At 54.0% G+C, this 20,180-nt stretch overlaps 1 protein-coding gene across 5 annotated transcripts in view; it reads left to right on the top strand.

Annotated features, from left to right (window-relative positions):
- The window catches only part of l1cama (L1 cell adhesion molecule, paralog a), a 73,932-nt gene that overhangs the window by 49,158 nt on the left and 4,594 nt on the right, over window positions 1–20,180 (top strand). For 4 of the 5 annotated variants that reach the window (XM_088623992.1, XM_088623990.1, XM_088623988.1 and 1 more), the window contains 21 exons: window positions 1,055–1,166; window positions 1,656–1,840; window positions 2,641–2,772; window positions 4,852–4,995; window positions 5,814–5,925; window positions 6,118–6,275; window positions 7,182–7,341; window positions 7,755–7,879; window positions 8,127–8,228; window positions 9,359–9,556; window positions 10,008–10,078; window positions 10,787–11,012; window positions 12,179–12,294; window positions 14,005–14,263; window positions 14,766–14,888; window positions 15,788–15,964; window positions 16,062–16,175; window positions 16,974–17,123; window positions 17,927–18,058; window positions 19,606–19,678; window positions 20,129–20,140. In XM_088623992.1, the coding sequence (XP_088480118.1) occupies window positions 1,055–1,166; window positions 1,656–1,840; window positions 2,641–2,772; window positions 4,852–4,995; window positions 5,814–5,925; window positions 6,118–6,275; window positions 7,182–7,341; window positions 7,755–7,879; window positions 8,127–8,228; window positions 9,359–9,556; window positions 10,008–10,078; window positions 10,787–11,012; window positions 12,179–12,294; window positions 14,005–14,263; window positions 14,766–14,888; window positions 15,788–15,964; window positions 16,062–16,175; window positions 16,974–17,123; window positions 17,927–18,058; window positions 19,606–19,678; window positions 20,129–20,140 (2,881 nt within the window). The remainder of the gene's footprint in view (window positions 1–1,054; window positions 1,167–1,655; window positions 1,841–2,640; window positions 2,773–4,851; window positions 4,996–5,813; window positions 5,926–6,117; window positions 6,276–7,181; window positions 7,342–7,754; window positions 7,880–8,126; window positions 8,229–9,358; window positions 9,557–10,007; window positions 10,079–10,786; window positions 11,013–12,178; window positions 12,295–14,004; window positions 14,264–14,765; window positions 14,889–15,787; window positions 15,965–16,061; window positions 16,176–16,973; window positions 17,124–17,926; window positions 18,059–19,605; window positions 19,679–20,128; window positions 20,141–20,180) is intronic. The other variant, XM_088623991.1, reaches the window with a different exon arrangement.

Genomic DNA, 20,180 nt, shown 5'->3' with positions numbered 1-20,180 from the left:
CACTGAGTCTGAGACTGACACACTGAGTCTGAGACTGACACACACTGAGTCTGACACACACTGACACACTGAGTCTGAGACACACTGAGTCTGACACACACTGACACACTGAGTCTGAGACACACTGAGTCTGAGACTGAGACACACTGACACACTGAGTCTGACACACACTGAGTCTGACGCACACTGAGTCTGAGACTGACACACACTGAGACTGACACACACTCACACTGAGACTGACACACTGAGTCTGAGACACACTGAGACTGACACACACTCACACACTGAGACTGACACACTGACACACTGAGTCTGAGACACACTGAGTATGAAACTGACACACACTGAGACTGACACATACTGAGTCTGAGACTGAGACACACTGACACACTGAGACTGACACACAAAGAGTCTGAGACTGACACACACTGAGTCTGAGACTGAGATACACTGAGTCTGAGACTGACACACACTGAGTCTGACACACACTGACACACTGAGTCTGAGACACACTGAGTCTGACACACACTGACACACTGAGTCTGAGACACACTGAGTCTGAAACTGACACACACTGAGACTGACCCATACTGAGTCTGAGACTGAGACACACTGACACACTGAGTCTGAGACACACTGAGACTGACACACACTGACACACTGAGTCTGAGACACACTGAGACTGACACACACAGACACACACTGATGCACTCTGGGAGTGCTGTGTATGGAGAGCAGCAGCTCTTGCACTGTCTCTGGGCTCCTCTCCCCGAGCTCCTGGGAGCAGCTGGGCAGGGCACCAGAAGTCGGGGTCACAGCTGGACAGTTGTCCAGTTTGCTGGCACTGGGCCCCTACCCAGTGCCATACAGGAGGAGGGTGATGTTCTGCAGTCAGGAATTTAAGACCGATTCCTTTGGGGCCCAGGGGACTGGGCCCTGCAGAGTCCTGTTTCTTGCCCGCTGTTTTTCCACGCCTGTGTGGACAGACCGGGGCGCCCCGATGTGCCCCATCTGTCTACGCGAGGCGAACCCCACCCCCTCTCTCTCTCCCCAGCGAATGCGATGAAGAACAGGAAGCCCAGCCTCCTGCTGCCCAGAGGATCGCAGAGCACCCACATGGCGCTGAGGGGTCAGACCTTGGAGCTGGAGTGCATCGCCGAGGGGCTGTGAGTCCCTCTGTCATGCCTGCACTCACTCCATAAACCTCACTCTTTCTCACTCTCGGGATCACTCCTCCTCCAGTTCTACTCATGTGTTTCCTACGCGGGAACAGTAAACACGGTTTCAGACATTCCCAGTACAGACACATTATTGGATATTAACAGACATCACGTAATCCGCACTGTAAATCATCACTGGGAGACAGGCTCAGGGTCCCTCGGGCTGTGACAGGAGCTGATACACTGGGCTGCAGCTCTATTGAGTTTCCTCCCCCAGTAGGAGCGGGAGCTGTTCCGATTCTGGCGGGGGTGGGAATTCTGGGATTCGATGCGTTATCTTCGGGGAGATGGGCCGTCCTTCGCTCTCTCGCCTCCTGGAGCCTGCGCTGGGCAGGCATCGCCGTCTCAAGGGTGCGGGCGGAGTGTTGTGCGGGGAAAAAGGGGAAATGTGTCAGGAAGCAGATTAGCTGACCCTCCCGCCTGTTCCTCCCCCAGCCCCACGCCTCACCTGGAGTGGGAGCGGAAGGACGGCGACCTCTCTGACGCAAGGGCCTCGCTGCAGAGCTTCGGGAAGTTGCTGCGCATCGAGAACGTGGTGGAGAGCGACGATGGGGAGTACCAGTGCACGGCCAGCAACGACCAGGGCAAGGCAACACACATCTTCACCGTCACCGTGCAGGGTAATGACTCTCACTCGGGGCAATAACTCCCCCACTGGGCAGTACTCTCACTCGGGGTAATAACTCTCACTGGGCAATACTCTCACTTGGGGTAATAACTCCCTCACTGGGCAGTACTCTCACTTGGGGTTATAACTCCCTCACTGGGCAGTACTCCCACTCGGGGTAATAACTCTCACTGGGCAGGGTAATGACTCTCACTCAGGGTAATAACACACTCACTGGGCAATACTCTCACACGGGGTAATAACTCCCTCACTGGGCAGTACTCTCACTCGGGGTAATAACTCCCTCACTGGGCAGTACTCTCACTCGGGGTAATAACTCTCACTGGACAATACTCTCATTCGGGGTATGGGCAATACTCTCACTCGGGGTAATAACACACTCACTGGGCAATACTCTCACACGGGGTAATAACACACTCACTGGGCAATACTCTCACACGGGGTAATAACTCTCTCACTGGGCAATACTCTCACAAGGGGTAATAATTCTCACACGGGGTAATAACTCTCTCACTGGGAAATACTCTCACATGGGGTAATAATTCTCACACGGGGTAATAACTCTCTCACTGGGAAATACTCTCACATGGGGTAATAATTCTCACACGGGGTAATAACTCTCTCACTGGGAAATACTCTCACATGGGGTAATAATTCTCACACGGGGTAATAACTCCCTCACTGGGCAATACTCTCACAAACTGGGTGACTCTCAATAGGCAATACTCACACTCAGTGTAAGACACTCACACAGGTGCACAAGTATGAGTATGCAATGCTGTGTCTTGTCAGCTGCCCCCTACTGGACACGTGTGCCCGAGAGCGGTCTGTATGCGCCAGGGGAGATCATGCGCCTGGACTGTGAGGCTGAAGGAATCCCCACTCCCACTGTGCGCTGGAGGATGAATGGGCAGTGGCTGGATGGTGAGTGTATCTTTAAATCTGTGCTACACTCTGACTGTACACACTGCACTCTGACACGCTGGAGACCACTGTCCTGACTGTACACACTGCACTCTGACACACTGGAGACCACTGTCCTGACTGTACACACTGCACTCTGACACGCTGGAGACCACTGTCCTGACTGTACACACTGCACTCTGACACACTGGAGACCACTGTCCTGACTGTACACACTGCACTCTGACACACTGGAGACCACTGTCCTGACTGTACATACTGCACTCTGACACACTGGAGACCACTGTCCTGACTGTACACTCTGGAGACCACTGTCCTGACTGTACACACTGCACTCTGACACACTGGAGACCACTGTCCTGACTGTACACACTGGAGACCACTGTCCTGACTGTACACACTGCACTCTGAGGAACTGGAGACCACTGTCCTGACTGTACACACTGCACTCTGACACTCTGGAGACCACTGTCCTGACTGTACACACTGGAGACCACTGTCCTGACTGTACACACTGCACTCTGACACACTGGAGACCACTGTCCTGACTGTACACTCTGGAGACCACTGTCCTGACTGTACACACTGCACTCTGACACACTGGAGACCACTGTCCTGACTGTACACTCTGGAGACCACTGTCCTGACTGTACACACTGCACTCTGACACACTGGAGACCACTGTCCTGACTGTACACACTGCACTCTGACACACTGGAGACCACTGTCCTGACTGTACACACTGCACTCTGACACGCTGGAGACCACTGTCCTGACTGTACACACTGGAGACCACTGTCCTGACTGTACACACTGCACTCTGACACACTGGAGACCACTGTCCTGACTGTACACTCTGGAGACCACTGTCCTGACTGTACACACTGCACTCTGACACACTGGAGACCACTGTCCTGACTGTACACTCTGGAGACCACTGTCCTGACTGTACACACTGCACTCTGACACACTGGAGACCACTGTCCTGACTGTACACACTGGAGACCACTGTCCTGACTGTACACACTGCACTCTGACACACTGGAGACCACTGTCCTGACTGTACACACTGCACTCTGACACACTGGAGACCACTGTCCTGACTGTACACTCTGGAGACCACTGTCCTGACTGTACACACTGCACTCTGACACACTGGAGACCACTGTCCTGACTGTACACACTGGAGACCACTGTCCTGACTGTACACACTGCACTCTGACACACTGGAGACCACTGTCCTGACTGTACACACTGCACTCTGACACACTGGAGACCACTGTCCTGACTGTACACACTGGAGACCACTGTCCTGACTGTACACACTGCACTCTGACACGCTGGAGACCACTGTCCTGACTGTACACACTGGAGACCACTGTCCTGACTGTACACACTGCACTCTGACACACTGGAGACCACTGTCCTGACTGTACACACTGCACTCTGACACTCTGGAGACCACTGTCCTGACTGTACACACTGGAGACCACTGTCCTGACTGTACACACTGCACTCTGACACACTGGAGACCACTGTCCTGACTGTACACACTGGAGACCACTGTCCTGACTGTACACACTGCACTCTGACACACTGGAGACCACTGTCCTGACTGTACACACTGCACTCTGACACACTGGAGACCACTGTCCTGACTGTACACACTGGAGACCACTGTCCTGACTGTACACACTGCACTCTGACACGCTGGAGACCACTGTCCTGACTGTACACACTGGAGACCACTGTCCTGACTGTACACACTGCACTCTGACACACTGGAGACCACTGTCCTGACTGTACACACTGCACTCTGACACTCTGGAGACCACTGTCCTGACTGTACACACTGGAGACCACTGTCCTGACTGTACACACTGCACTCTGACACACTGGAGACCACTGTCCTGACTGTACACACTGCACTCTGACACACTGGAGACCACTGTCCTGACTGTACACACTGCACTCTGACATGCTGGACAGTACTAGCGCAGAAGCTCCAATTGTCCTCTCATTGCATATGTACTCTGGCCTGCATATGCATTATGACACCTGTGTCCCGTGCTGTTGCAGAGATAGAGAAGGATGATCGCCGCCGTGTGGAAGGGGGCACTCTGATCCTGACGGACGTGCAGTTCGGAGACACAGCTGTCTTCCAGTGCGAGGCCAGCAACATACATGGCACCATCCTCACCAACACATATACCCACATCATCAGTAAGTACTTTTTGTCCCCAACTCTCTGTTGGCATTAATGCGTTAATATCTGGTGTGTTAGTGATGCTCTGTGTGAGGAGGAGGGATCTGGTGTGTTAGTGATGCTCTTTGTGAGGAGGAGGGATCTGGTGTGTTAGTGATGCTCTGTGTGAGGAAGAGGGATCTGGTGTGTTAGTGATGCTCTGTGTGAGGAGGAGAGATCTGGTGTGTTAGTGATGCTCTGTGTGAGGAGGAGGGATCTGGTGTGTTAGTGATGCTCTGTGTGAGGAGGAGGGATCTGGTGTGTTAGTGATGCTCTGTGTGAGGAGGAGGGATCTGGTGTGTTAATGATGCTCTGTGTGAGGAGGAGGGATCTGGTGTGTTAGTGATGCTCTGTGTGAGGAGGAGGGATCTGGTGTGTTAGTGATGCTCTGTGTGAGGAGGAGGGATCTGGTGTGTTAGTGATGCTCTGTGTGAGGAGGAGGGATCTGGTGTGTTAGTGATGCTCTGTGTGAGGAGGAGGGATCTGGTGTGTTAATGATGCTCTGTGTGAGGAGGAGGGATCTGGTGTGTTAGTGATGCTCTGTGTGAGGAGGAGGGATCTGGTGTGTTAGTGATGCTCTGTGTGAGGAGGAGGGATCTGGTGTGTTAGTGATGCTCTGTGTGAGGAGGAGGGATCTGGTGTGTTAGTGATGTCCTTTGTCAGTTATTGGATGATTGAGTTGATGGTTGGCTGGTGAGGGAATTGGTGTTTTTATTTTAATGTATTTTTGTCATTAGTTTTTAGAAAGTGGGAGTAAGACCCACACACTTGTTCCCACTATTTTCTGCCTCTCCAGACCTGCCACCCCAGATCCTGACAGAGAGCGGCCAGGTGTACCAGCTGACGGAGGGGCAGAATGCCTACCTGCCCTGCCACGCCTTCGGCTCCCCGAGCCCCCGGCTCATCTGGTGAGGAGGCGGGGCACAGAGACGGGGGCTATAGTGCAAACATTGTTTGATAAAATTGTTGATAAAACATTTTTCTGTCCAATTACTTCCATTTTACACATCATGTTTAGTGTATTTCGTAGCGTGTCACCGTGTCAGTGTGTTGAAGTGTGTCTGATGGTGTACTACAGTGTGAGCTGTTTTGTGTTTCAGGGAACATGGGGGAGAGTCTGTTCTCTCGAACCCGCGCATGTCCCAGTTCGCCAATGGGACACTGAATATCTCGGATGTCGTGCGGGGAGACAGTGGAGCGTACATCTGCAGGGTGGAGAACTTCAACATCAGCATCAATGCCACACTGAACGTGTTCAGTAAGATGACCTGGTGCAACTGTACACTGCTGTACACACACTGCTATACACAGAGCTGTACAGCAGTGTGTGTGTTAACCCCTCTGTCTCAGTGCAGTGTGTGTGTACAGCAGTGTGTGTATTAACCCCTCTGTCTCAGTGCAGTGTGTGTGTACAGCAGTGTGTGTATTAACCCCTCTGTCTCAGTGCAGTGTGTGTATTAACCCCTCTGTCTCAGTGCAGTGTGTGTGTACAGCAGTGTGTGTATTAACCCCTCTGTCTCAGTGCAGTGTGTGTGTACAGCAGTGTGTGTATTAACCCCTCTGTCTCAGTGCAGTGTGTGTGTACAGCAGTGTGTGTATTGACCCCTCTGTCTCAGTGCAGTGTGTGTATTAACCCCTCTGTCTCAGTGACGTGTGTGTATTAACCCCTCTGTCTCAGTGCAGTGTGTGTGTACAGCAGTGTGTGTATTAACCCCTCTGTCTCAGTGCAGTGTGTGTATTAACCCCTCTGTCTCAGTGTAGTGTGTGTGTGTACAGCAGTGTGTGTGTTAACCCTTCTGTCTCAGTGCAGTGTGTGTGTACAGCAGTGTGTGTATTAGCCCCTCTGTCTCAGTGCAGTGTGTGTATTAACCCCTCTGTCTCAGTGCAGTGTGTGTGTACAGCAGTGTGTGTATTAACCCCTCTGTCTCAGTGCAGTGTGTGTGTGTACAGCAGTGTGTGTATTGACCCCTCTGTCTCAGTGCAGTGTGTGTATTAACCCCTCTGTCTCAGTGCAGTGTGTGTATTAACCCCTCTGTCTCAGTGCAGTGTGTGTGTACAGCAGTGTGTGTATTAGCCCCTCTGTCTCAGTGCAGTGTGTGTATTAACCCCTCTGTCTCAGTGCAGTGTGTGTATTAACCCCTCTCCTTGCTCCTCTCTCTCCCAGACAGAACAGAGTTTAAAGAGGTCCCCGCTCCTCTGTTGCTGCAGCCTGGAGAAAAAGCGACGTTTCACTGTGTCGCCCGAGGCGACCTCTTGTTTGAACCTCTGCAGATCGTGTGGCGCAAGAACGGCAGGAAGATCTTCAGCTCCGACGACAGCGACAAGTGAGGAGATCTGGTTGACCGACAGGGAGGGGAGAGGGCTGGTGACCCCGCTGACCGACAGGGAGGAGAGAGGGCTGACCGACAGGGAGGAGAGGGCTGGTGATCCCGCTGACCGACAGGGAGGAGAGAGGACTGACCGACAGGGAGGAGAGGGCTGGTGATCCCGCTGACCGACAGGGAGGAGAGAGGGCTGACCGACAGGGAGGAGAGGGCTGGTGACCCCGCTGACCGACAGGGAGGGGAGAGGGCTGACCGACAGGGAGGAGAGAGGGCTGACCGACAGGGAGGAGAGGGCTGGTGATCCCGCTGACCGACAGGGAGGAGAGAGGGCTGCGGTAGTGCCGTGTGTGTTGTGCTGGGTGGGCAGTGCTCTGTGGTGTGGGCTGGGCTGTAACAGTGTGTTGTGTGTCCAGGTACACCTTTACAAAAAGGTCCCTGATAGTGACGGACGTGGAGCTGGCTGACATAGGTCTGTACACCTGTGTTGCCATGGGGAAGCTGGACACCATTGAGGCCAGTGCAATGCTGACCGTTGTGGGTAAGATATCGCTGACTCTCCGACTGGAGTGTTTGAACGTGTTTATTCATGTTCTGTTTCTTTCATTACTAATTGGATTTTAGAAAAGAGGTTTAATCTCAGCAGATCTCAGGGAGGGTGCTGTGAGAGGGAAGGAGAGGGGCTTTTGTCTTGTTTATTTATTGTGGTTTATTCTTGATGTTTTGATCAATTGAAAACTATGAACATGTGAAAAAAGTCTCTCTCTCTCTCTCTCTCTCTCTGACAGACTACCCAGATCCCCCCTTTGCTCTACAGTTGTCAGACCCGCAAAGCCTGAGTGTGAGGCTGAGCTGGACACCTGGAGACAACCACAACAGCCCCATGCAGGGTGAGGCTCGCCTGGAGACACACACACACACACACACACCTGAGTAACACCTGGACATACACACATGAGCAACACCTGAAGATTCACACACCTAGAAACACACACACCTGGACATACACACACCTACAGATATACAGTACACACCTGATTGACACCTGGACATACATACACACCTGGAGATACACACACCCCAGCAACACCTGGAGATACACATATCTAGAGATACAGTACACACACCTGAGCAACACCTATAGATACACACACCTGAGCGATGCCTGAATATACACACACCTGGAGATACACACATCTGTATGACACCTAGACATACACACTCAGAGGTACACAACCTCACTGTACACTGTACAAGTGACACTGTACAACACACACCTGGATATATACACACCTGAGTGACACTGTACAACACACACCTGGATATATACACTCCTGAGTGACACTGTACAACGCACACCTGGATATATACACTCCTGAATGACACTGTACAACACACACCTGGATATATACACACCTGAGTGACACTGTACAACACACACCTGGATATATACACTCCTGAGTGACACTGTACAACACACACCTGGATATATACACACCTGAGTGACACTGTACAACACACACCTGGATATATACACTCCTGAGTGACACTGTACAACACACACCTGGATATATACACTCCTGAATGACACTGTACAACACACACCTGGATATATACACTCCTGAGTGACACTGTACAACGCACACCTGGATATATACACTCCTGAGTGACACTGTACAACGCACACCTGGATATATACACTCCTGAGTGACACTGTACAACACACACCTGGATATATACACTCCTGAGTGACACTGTACAACGCACACCTGGATATATACACTCCTGAGTGACACTGTAACACACACACCTGGATATATACACTCCTGAGTGACACTGTACAACACACTCCTGGATATATACACTCCTGAGTGACACTGTACAACACACACCTGGATATATACACTCCTGAATGACACTGTACAACACACACCTGGATATATACACAGCTGATTATAATGACACAGCGCCTCGGTGTCCCAGCACTGATGTCCCTCTCCTCTCCCTCCCGGTCTCTCAGAGTTCGTGGTGGAGTATGAGGAAGAGCGGACGGGTCAGGGCGTTTGGCACGAATTGACGAGAGTGCCCGGGGACTCGACCAGTGCCTTCCTTGACCTGTGGCCCTTCTGCACGAGCCGCTTCCGGGTCATCGCCATAAACAAGCTGGGCAAGGGCAAGCCCAGCGAGCCCTCGGACAGCTACACCACGCCCCATGCTGGTGAGCGCTGGGATGTGCGCTCTCACAGAAGAGCATTCTGTCCTAACCGGCTCTTTTTGGGGAATGCCTGATGAAACCAATTCGACAGCTTTTTCATTTAGACAAAAGGAAATAATTGAGTTTTAAACAGATGTACGGGAAAGGTCAAAATCTCATCTGGCCTACGTCTGAAATGGAATGTTTTCTATTTGAATTGCTAGTCCCCCCAGTGAAACTCAGTATTTGAATCTCGGGTTACCCCAGTAAAACTCCATTTTCAAGCCACGAGTTACCCAATAAAGCTTTCTACTCAAATGACAAGTTACCCTAATAAACCTCTCCCATCAAATCGCGAGTTATATGATGTGCTTTGTGCAGATTTTATTAAAAACGAACAGGCCACAGTGTGTCTGCTCTGAGGTAGTCAATGCCAATGTGCTGGAGAGCTAACTGCCCCTGTCTGTGTCACCAGCCCCTGACCGCAACCCCAGAGACGTCACGGGTGAAGGCACGTCCGCTGACAACATGGTGATAAGATGGAAGGTACAGCCCACCCCCCCACACACACCCCCACACACACCCCCTCTTTCTCTCAATTCAATTCCAATTCAATTCAATTCAAGGTGCTTTATTAGCATGACCGATGGGTACAATCAGTGTTGCCAAAGCAAATAAACAAAACAAAAAATAAAAGTAAAATAAAATCTACAGACATTTACAACAAAGACATATCATCAAATATTTATATATACTGTAGACAGATGGAGCATTATTGGGAGACAGACTCACTGTTCCTCAGGCTGTGACAAGAGCTCACATACTGGGCTACCAATTCAGCTGAGTTCCCTGCTTCCTGAACTTGATCTATATAGATGTATTTATATATTGCAATAGTTCAGGTGGGCAGCTGCGTCAGCAGGCGTAGGCTGCACAGGAACCTTTACTTGTTCCTTTGCAGCCTACGCCTGCTGACGCAGCTGCCCATCTGAACTATTGCAATATATAAATACATACATACATATATATATATAGTTCACGTTTTTTCAGCCTGGAATAAACCTATTGCTTGGTCCTTTACATATTGCAATGTTAGTGCGCACTGTTGTGCAGTGAGGGTATATTAGACGGCCATCTGATCTATAAATGTGCAGTGTGTACAAACGCCCATTCCCTCTCACTCTGAGCAGATTGCAGTGCTCTGTGTGTGTTAAGCTCCTCTCACAGTGTACATGTGTGTTACCCCTCCTGCAGGACATGCCTGCGACAGAGCACGGAGCCCCTGGCTTTCAGTACAAGGTGATGTGGAGGCAGGCCTCAGGGGAGGAGCCCAAGTGGCACGAGAACTTCACAGAGTCGCCCCACTACGTGGTCACCAACACGCCCACCTTCACAGCCTATGAGATCAAAGTGCAGGCGGTCAATGACCTGGGCGAGGGCCCGCCTGCCTCTCCAGTGATCGGCTTCTCTGGAGAGGACAGTGAGTCAGCCTGCCCACAGGGGGTGCCCTCACCAGGGCACTCGGAGTGTGTGTCCCTGTGTCTGTCCCCACTGTGTGTCCCTGTGTCTGACCCCAGTGTGTGCAGAGTGTGTGTCCCTGTGTCTGTCCACACTGTGTGTCCCTGTGTCTGACCCCAGTGTGTGCAGAGTGTGTCCCTGTGTCTGTCCCCACTGTGTGCAGAGTGTGTCCCTGTGTCTGACCCCAGTGTGTGTCCGTGTCTGTCCCCACTGTGTGTCCCTGTGTCTGACCCCAGTGTGTGCAGAGTGTGTCCCTGTGTCTGTCCCCACTGTGTGCAGAGTGTGTCCCTGTGTCTGACCCCAGTGTGTGTCCGTGTCTGTCCCCACTGTGTGTCCCTGTGTCTGACCCCAGTGTGTGCAGAGTGTGTGTCCCTGTGTCTGACCCCAGTGTGTGCAGAGTGTGTGTCCCTGTGTCTGACCCCAGTGTGTGTCCCTGTGTCTGACCCCAGTGTGTGTCCGTGTGTCTGTCCCCACTGTGTGTCCCTGTGTCTGACCCCAGTGTGTGTCCGTGTGTCTGTCCCCACTGTGTCCCTGTGTCTGACCCCAGTGTGTGCAGAGTGTGTGTCCGTGTGTCTGTCCCCACTGTGTGTCCCTGTGTCTGACCCCAGTGTGTGCAGAGTGTGTGTCCCTGTGTCTGTCCCCACTGTGTGTCCCTGTGTCTGTCCCCAGTGTGTGTCCGTGTGTCTGTCCCCACTGTGTCCCTGTGTCTGACCCCAGTGTGTGCAGAGTGTGTGTCCGTGTGTCTGTCCCCACTGTGTGTCCCTGTGTCTGACCCCAGTGTGTGCAGAGTGTGTGTCCCTGTGTCTGTCCCCACTGTGTGTCCCTGTGTCTGACCCCAGTGTGTGCAGAGTGTGTGTCCCTGTGTCTGTCCCCACTGTGTGTCCCTGTGTCTGACCCCAGTGTGTGCAGAGTGTGTGTCCCTGTGTCTGTCCCCACTGTGTGTCCCTGTGTCTGACCCCAGTGTGTGTCCGTGTGTCTGTCCCCACTGTGTGTCCCTGTGTCTGACCCCAGTGTGTGCAGAGTGTGTGTCCCTGTGTCTGTCCCCACTGTGTGTCCCTGTGTCTGACCCCAGTGTGTGCAGAGTGTGTGTCCCTGTGTCTGACCCCAGATCTGTCCGTCTGTCTCCAGCTCCGGTGGAGGCCCCGATGAACGTGGGCGTGGAGGTAATGGACAGCACTACGATCAAGGTTGCGTGGTCCCAGGTGCCCGGAGAGAGTGTGAAGGGACACCTACTGGGGTACAAGGTATGGGGAGTCCAGGAAGACTGTATTACACTGCACAGACATCAACACAGCCCACTGCATGTTGCCTGAACCACTCTTCCTCTCCATTCTCGTCCTTTTCCCACGCTCCCTCCTCCATCTTCACTCCTCTCCCTCTCTCTCCTCACTATCCTGCTCTCACATCTCTCTTCTGTCTCTTGCTTAAACTCCAACTCTCCCCTGTCCCCTTCTCTCTCGCAAATTTCAATTCTCTTCTCTTATCCCTCTGACTCCCCTCAATCCTCTCCTCATCCCACCTCCTCAACTCTCCCGTCCCTCTCCCAACTCTCCCATCCTCTCCCGTCCTCTCCTGTCCTCTCCCATCCTCTCACTCCCCTCAATCGTCTCCTGTCCTCTCCCAACTCTCCCGTCCCTCTCACTCCCCTCAATCGTCTCCTGTCCTCTCCCAACTCTCCCGTCCCTCTCACTCCCCTCAATCCTCTCCTGTCCTCTCCCAACTCTCCCGTCCCTCTCACCCCCCTCAATCCTCTCCTGTCCTCTCCCAACTCTCCCGTCCCTCTCACTCCCCTCAATCGTCTCCTGTCCTCTCCCAACTCTCCCGTCCCTCTCACTCCCCTCAATCGTCTCCTGTCCTCTCCCAACTCTCCCATCCCTCTCACTCCCCTCAATCCTCTCCTGTCCTCTCCCAACTCTCCCGTCCCTCTCACCCCCCTCAATCCTCTCCTGTCCTCTCCCAACTCTCCCGTCCCTCTCACTCCCCTCAATCCTCTCCTGTCCTCTCCCAACTCTCCCGTCCCTCTCACCCCCCTCAATCCTCTCCTGTCCTCTCCCAACTCTCCCGTCCCTCTCACCCCCCTCAATCCTCTCCTGTCCTCTCCTCTCTCTCCCAACTCTCCCATCCTCTCACCCCCCTCAATCCTCTCCTGTCCTCTCCCAACTCTCCCGTCCCTCTCACCCCCCTCAATCCTCTCCTGTCCTCTCCCAACTCTCCCGTCCCTCTCACCCCCCTCAATCCTCTCCTGTCCTCTCCTCTCTCTCCCATCCTCTCACTCCCCTCAATCCTCTCCTGTCCTCTCCCAACTCTCCCGTCCCTCTCACTCCCCTCAATCGTCTCCTGTCCTCTCCCAACTCTCCCATCCCTCTCACCCCCCTCAATCCTCTCCTGTCCTCTCCTCTCTCTCCCAACTCTCCCGTCCCTCTCACTCCCCTCAATCCTCTCCTGTCCTCTCCCAACTCTCCCGTCCCTCTCACCCCCCTCAATCCTCTCCTGTCCTCTCCCAACTCTCCCGTCCCTCTCACCCCCCTCAATCCTCTCCTGTCCTCTCCCAACTCTCCCGTCCCTCTCACTCCCCTCAATCCTCTCCTGTCCTCTCCCAACTCTCCCGTCCCTCTCACCCCCCTCAATCCTCTCCTGTCCTCTCCCAACTCTCCCGTCCCTCTCACCCCCCTCAATCCTCTCCTGTCCTCTCCCAACTCTCCCGTCCCTCTCACTCCCCTCAATCGTCTCCTGTCCTCTCCCAACTCTCCCATCCCTCTCACCCCCCTCAATCCTCTCCTGTCCTCTCCTCTCTCTCCCAACTCTCCCGTCCCTCTCACTCCCCTCAATCCTCTCCTGTCCTCTCCCAACTCTCCCGTCCCTCTCACCCCCCTCAATCCTCTCCTGTCCTCTCCCAACTCTCCCGTCCCTCTCACCCCCCTCAATCCTCTCCTGTCCTCTCCTCTCTCTCCCAGATCTACCTGAAGAGGCTGGGAGGGGTGGAGGCCGGCTCGCGTCAGAAGCGTTTCTCCAGCAAGCGCGGGGCGGGTCACAAGGCTCCGCACGGGCCGGGGGGGCCCGACTTCAAGGTGGTGACGGTCAGCGGGGCGAAGGGCTTCCAGGTGGTGAGCGGCCTGCGGCCCTACAGCCGCTACACCGTCAACATGACCGTCTTCAACAAGATAGGAGAGGGGCCGCCTAGCGAGCCCTTTGCCTTCAGCACTCCAGAGGGAGGTGAGAGGGAGGGAGGGGTACTGTCCGACATCTTTATATTCCATTTGAGAATGAAGGGGGGGTGGCGGATGAGAAGGGTGGGTGCGGTAGTCCAACATGTGCTATCTTCCATGACTGTAAAGTAGTAGCAGACCAGGCTTCTCTTCAGCCTGCTGTGCGTGAGAATGAAGGCAGATGTAAGTCACCTCTGGAGGGCCCGAGCAGGGGTGCAATTGTCCTTTGGTGCATGGGTGAAGGCCATAGCACACCTGGCTAATGTGTCATTTCATACAGCCGCACGGGTTTACAGACAGTGGTTGGGAGGTAAGAAGATACCCAACAGGAAGATGAATTCAGGACTGAACCCCTTGCAGAAATGGGTCGGTTTATGTGTCTTTGCGGACTGTGGCTGAAACCATAAGCACAGGCAGCTGTAATGATCTCTTCTGGGGGCGAATCGGCCTGCTGTCGGGAGCTTTCTCTGGTTGGGCTGGTTGTTCATTGTGCTGTCCGTGTGTTGCAGTGCCCAGCCCGCCTGTGTCGCTTCACTTCGACAGCCCAACGGAGACGTCTCTGACCCTGCACTGGGAGCCCCCTGCCCAGCCCAACGGCATACTGACTGGGTACATACTGCAGTACCAGAAACGTGAGTGTGCTGCTCTCACTTCCTTAACCCCTTTCATCTTCCCCTCCTCCATGTCCCCCCCTCTTGATTACCCTCCCCTGTCTCCTCCCCTTCCCCTGTTTCTCCCCTCCCCTGTTACCCTCCCCCTGAGTCTCACCCTCTCCTCCTCTGAGTCTCCTCCCCCTCTCGATTACCCTCTTCCTGTCTCCTCCTCCTCATCATTACCCCCTCCTCCTCTGAGTCTCCCCCCTCTCCATGTCTCCTCCTCCTCTGAGTCTCCTCCCTCTCCATCACCCTCTCCATGTCTCCTCCTCCTCTGAGTCTCCTCCCTCTCCATCACCCTCTCCCTGTCTCCTCCTCCTCTGAGTCTCCTCCCTCTCCATCACCCTCTCCATGTCTCCTCCTCCTCTGAGTCTCCTCCCTCTCCATCACCCTCTCCCTGTCTCCTCCTCCTCTGAGTCTCCTCCCTCTCCATCATCCTCTCCCTGTCTCCTCCTCCTCTGAGTCTCCTCCCTCTCCATCACCCTCTCCCTGTCTCCTCCTCCTCTGAGTCTCCTCCCTCTCCATCACCCTCTCCCTGTCTCCTTTCTCTGAGTCTCCTCCCTCTCCATCACCCTCTCCCTGTCTCCTCCTCCTCTCCATTACCCTCTCCCTGTCTCCTCCTCCTCTGAGTCTCCTCCCTCTCCATCACCCTCTCCCTGTCTCCTCCTCCTCTGAGTCTCCTCCCCCTCTGAGTCTCTCCCCCTCTCCCTCTCTCCTCCTCCGAGTCTCCTCTCCCTCTCCATAACCCTCCCGTTGCCTGTGTCTCCTCCCCCTCTTTAAGACCCCTTTAGAGCCCCTGTCTCTTCCCCTCCCCTGTGTCCCCTGTCCTGTCCCTCCTGCCAGTGGTCATTAACCCTCCCCTCCTCTCTGTCTCACAGTCCTGGACAGCGAGGTTGGCGAGATGGCAGTGAGCCACTATCAGTCGCCGCTCGTCAGCAACGTGACGCTGACGGGGCTGGACCGCGAGCGCACGTACCGCTTCTACCTGCGGGCGACCACGGCCACCGGGGAGGGGGAGCCCATCATCCGGGACGCCGCCACCTTGCTGGAAGGAGGTGAGGCGCAGCCGGGGCGACGCTGGCCGGACCTGAGACGAGCGCCCGCGGGAATTCACCCCCCTCCCTCTCAATCCCTCTTACCTGCCGCCCTCAGGGCCTCCTGCCAATATCAGCTTCTCTGCGGGCAAGACCTTCGCCAACTTCACCTGGGTGTCAGGGGAGAGGTACCGCAACGTCGGCTTCCACATCCACTTCCTGAACAAGAACGGTGAGAGGGGAGGGAGAGGGACTCCAGTTCGTGGCTGATAATTGTTTTCTTTATTAATCCTGGCACTGAAGTGACCCGGGCCCCCATCGTCGCTCAGCTGGTTCAATTTGCGGACCTGAGAGCAGGCTGAGCTTGGCGACTTGCGGGTTCGAGCCAGCCGGCTGTGACCGGGACACCCTGCGCAGGGGCGCTCAGTCAGAGGGCTCCCTCGGTGACACAGCGACCCCTGTGGCCTCCCTGCAGGCAGAGCTGTGGCTAACTTATAGACCTCTCCTTCAGTCTCCTCCTATCAGAGCTGATCCTCCAATAGGGGGTGGTGCTGTGGGTGAGGGACAAGCCTTTCCACCAATCAGAACTGATCCTCCAGTGGAGGGGGCGGTGTTAACAGATGGGTAGGTGGGAGGAGTCTGACTTCCTTGTTGCCCCCTACGTAAGGTCATGAGGGTCACGTGTGAGAGCCGACACGCCGATGTAACAAAAATAACTGGTGACTTTAAACTTGGTTTAAAAATGTAAGCGGTCTGTGCATTCAGGCAAGGTGCTTCGCTAAAAGGGCCGGGGTGGAGTGGGAGGGGCGCTGAATCTTCACTGCGCTTTGGGAAAATCTTTGATTTTCAAGCCTTAATGTTTTACGGCTGTGCTCTTAAATGCAAAGGCTGAGACCTGTGTTTGGGACACTTTAAACAGAGGGGTAAGCTAGCGCAAGCCCTGTGTGCTCTGTGGCGGAGCTCTGCGCACACCTGAGCGGCGTGTGGGAGCAGCAGCCGGTGAGCACGTCCAACTGTCGTTGTTGTGCAGGTCAGGACCCGTGGAAGGTGTCGGAGAAGGTGAACTCCAGCCAGGCCTTCTACCAGCTGCAGGGGCTGCACCCTGGCTCCCAGTACCGACTGAAGTTCATCTCCCGCAACGACACCTTCTGGGAGACGGAGATCCAGACGGAGGGGCCTGGTGAGACTGCCGTGCGGGCAACGCGTCGGCCAGATCGGTGCATGAGTAAATCGTGACAGGAGAGGACCAGGCCGTGCTGTGTCACTGGCCAGCGGGACCAGGATTCCCACAGGGCAGCGCAGCAGTAGGGTCGGCCAGAGCACATGGGGCCACACGCAGGCTCGTAGGGACGTCAGCGTGGGCCCCAGTCAGCGCACGCTCGTGCCAGGGTGATCCGCGCTCCGCAATCCACCCCTCTCCCCCGCCAGCCTGGGGGCAGGAGGACCGAGGGCTGGGCGTGCCTTCCTCCAAGACACACGCCTGTCGGAGCCCTTCGCCAGTTTTCACCACCTGGGGGTAGCGCTGCGGCTCCCGCTGACGGCGCTGCAGGCGCGAGCGCGTCACAAGGGGGCGCAGTCTCTGGACACCCTCACAGCCGTGCTCAGCCCATGCCTGATCATGGTGATGTGCCGGCGCACTCCAGACTCACTGCAGCAGTGGCCCACACTCCACAGGGGCGCTGAGAGAGCAGATTTGCAGCCCCTCAGGTTGCTGTGCGAGCAGCCACAGTCTGCCCAGGTCAAGCACAGAAAGAGTGGGGCCGCACTCGGCTGTCTGAGTCCCCCAGTAACTTCCTGCTGCCTCGGACCAGCCAGACCCATACTGCCAGAACACAGTGGTTCCATGCTACAACTGTATTAAACGATGCCTAGAATGTGGTCTTCCTGTATATCCAGTTTCTCCGTTCCTCTCTCTAATAGTGGTGAGACTCCATGATGTTAAGAGATTGACTCTTTCTCTCTCCTTCCCCTCCTCTCCCTCAGGGCCCCTGGAGGAACGTGGGGGCTTTGCGACTCAGGGCTGGTTCATTGGGCTCATTAGCGCCATTGTGCTGCTTCTGCTTGTTCTGCTGATCCTCTGTTTCATTAAGAGGAGCAAAGGGGGCAAGTACTCAGGTACACAGCCACATGACATTGACACAGACCTGACAGAGCCACACGGCATGATACAGACTCAAGGTACTTTCACAGCACTGATACAGCCACACAGCATGATACAGACTCAAGGTACTGTCACAGCACTGATACAGCCACACAGCATGATACAGACTCAAGGTACTGTCACAGCACTGATACAGCCACACAGCATGATACAGACTCAAGGTACTGTCACAGCACTGATACAGCCACACGGCATGATACAGACTCAAGGTACTGTCACAGCACTGACGGAGTCAATCAGCATGATACAGAGTCAAGGTACTGTCACAGCACTGACGGAGCCACACAGCATGATACAGAGTCAAGGTACTGTCACAGCACTGATACAGCCACACAGCATGATACAGACTCAAGGTACTGTCACAGCACTGATACAGCCACACAGCATGATACAGACTCAAGGTACTGTCACAGCACTGACGGAGCCACACAGCATGATACAGACTCAAGGTACTGTCATAGCACTGACGGAGCCACACAGCATGATACAGACTCAAGGTACTGTCACAGCACTGATACAGCCACACAGCATGATACAGACTCAAGGTACTGTCACAGCACTGATACAGCCACACAGCATGATACAGACTCAAGGTACTGTCACAGCACTGATACAGCCACACAGCATGATACAGACTCAAGGTACTGTCACAGCACTGATACAGCCACACAGCATGATACAGACTCAAGGTACTGTCACAGCACTGATACAGCCACACAGCATGATACAGACTCAAGGTACTGTCACAGCACTGATACAGCCACACGGCATGATACAGACTCAAGGTACTGTCACAGCACTGACGGAGTCAATCAGCATGATACAGAGTCAAGGTACTGTCACAGCACTGACGGAGCCACACAGCATGATACAGAGTCAAGGTACTGTCACAGCACTGATACAGCCACACAGCATGATACAGACTCAAGGTACTGTCACAGCACTGATACAGCCACACAGCATGATACAGACTCAAGGTACTGTCACAGCACTGATACAGCCACACAGCATGATACAGACTCAAGGTACTGTCACAGCACTGATACAGCCACACGGCATGATACAGACTCAAGGTACTGTCACAGCACTGACGGAGTCAATCAGCATGATACAGAGTCAAGGTACTGTCACAGCACTGACGGAGCCACACAGCATGATACAGACTCAAGGTACTGTCACAGCACTGACGGAGCCACACAGCATGATACAGACTCAAGGTACTGTCACAGCACTGATACAGCCACACAGCATGATACAGACTCAAGGTACTGTCACAGCACTGATACAGCCACACAGCATGATACAGACTCAAGGTACTGTCACAGCACTGATACAGCCACAAGTTACTGACACAGCTACATGACACTGGCACAGTACTGGCGCATAGTGACACAGCCACATGTTGACACCGACAAAGATAGATATGACACAGACACAACACTGATACCACCACACAGCACTGACTCTACAGACTCTGACCTTGTCTGTTCTCTGTCTGCAGTGAAGGACAAGGAAGAGGCCCATGTGGACTCAGAGGCTCGACCCATGAAGGATGAGACGTTTGGGGAGTACAGGTGAGACTGGCTATTACACCACTGAGCTCTGTGCTTACAGGCCTGTAGTTGGCCTAACCAGGTTCCAGCTAGCTTTGTACTGAGTGTGTGCAGGCAGTGGGGTCCTCAGGCCCCACCCATGAGCTTGGCTGAACACTGTGATTGGCTGAGCCAGGCTCCAGCTACATGTGTACTGAGCATGTGCATACAGTAGGGTCCTCGGTTTCCACCCATGAGAGTTTTCAGCAACCACCCTAGTGAGTTTTCTGTCACAGCTGCTGCTCAGGACACAGAATGGGGCTCTAGAAGTTGAAGGGTATTTTTTTTTAATACTGCTTTTTCTAACATCATAGCATCAGTTCATGTCTAACTGTTTTAATGCTCTTGTTTTACTAACATCGCTTTGTCTCCCTCGCACCCTTGTTCACTGGCTCTTGCTCTTGTTCACAACGCTGTTCCTCTGGGTGGCAGATCCCTGGAGAGGTATGCAATGTGTTGCCTGCCTGTCAGCATGTCAACTATG

Source organism: Lepisosteus platostomus, chromosome 3, assembly GCF_059453375.1.
Source record: "Lepisosteus platostomus isolate fLepPlt1 chromosome 3, fLepPlt1.hap1, whole genome shotgun sequence".
Taxonomy (NCBI): domain Eukaryota; kingdom Metazoa; phylum Chordata; class Actinopteri; order Semionotiformes; family Lepisosteidae; genus Lepisosteus; species Lepisosteus platostomus.
This window is presented reverse-complemented; position numbering and strand designations above follow the sequence as displayed.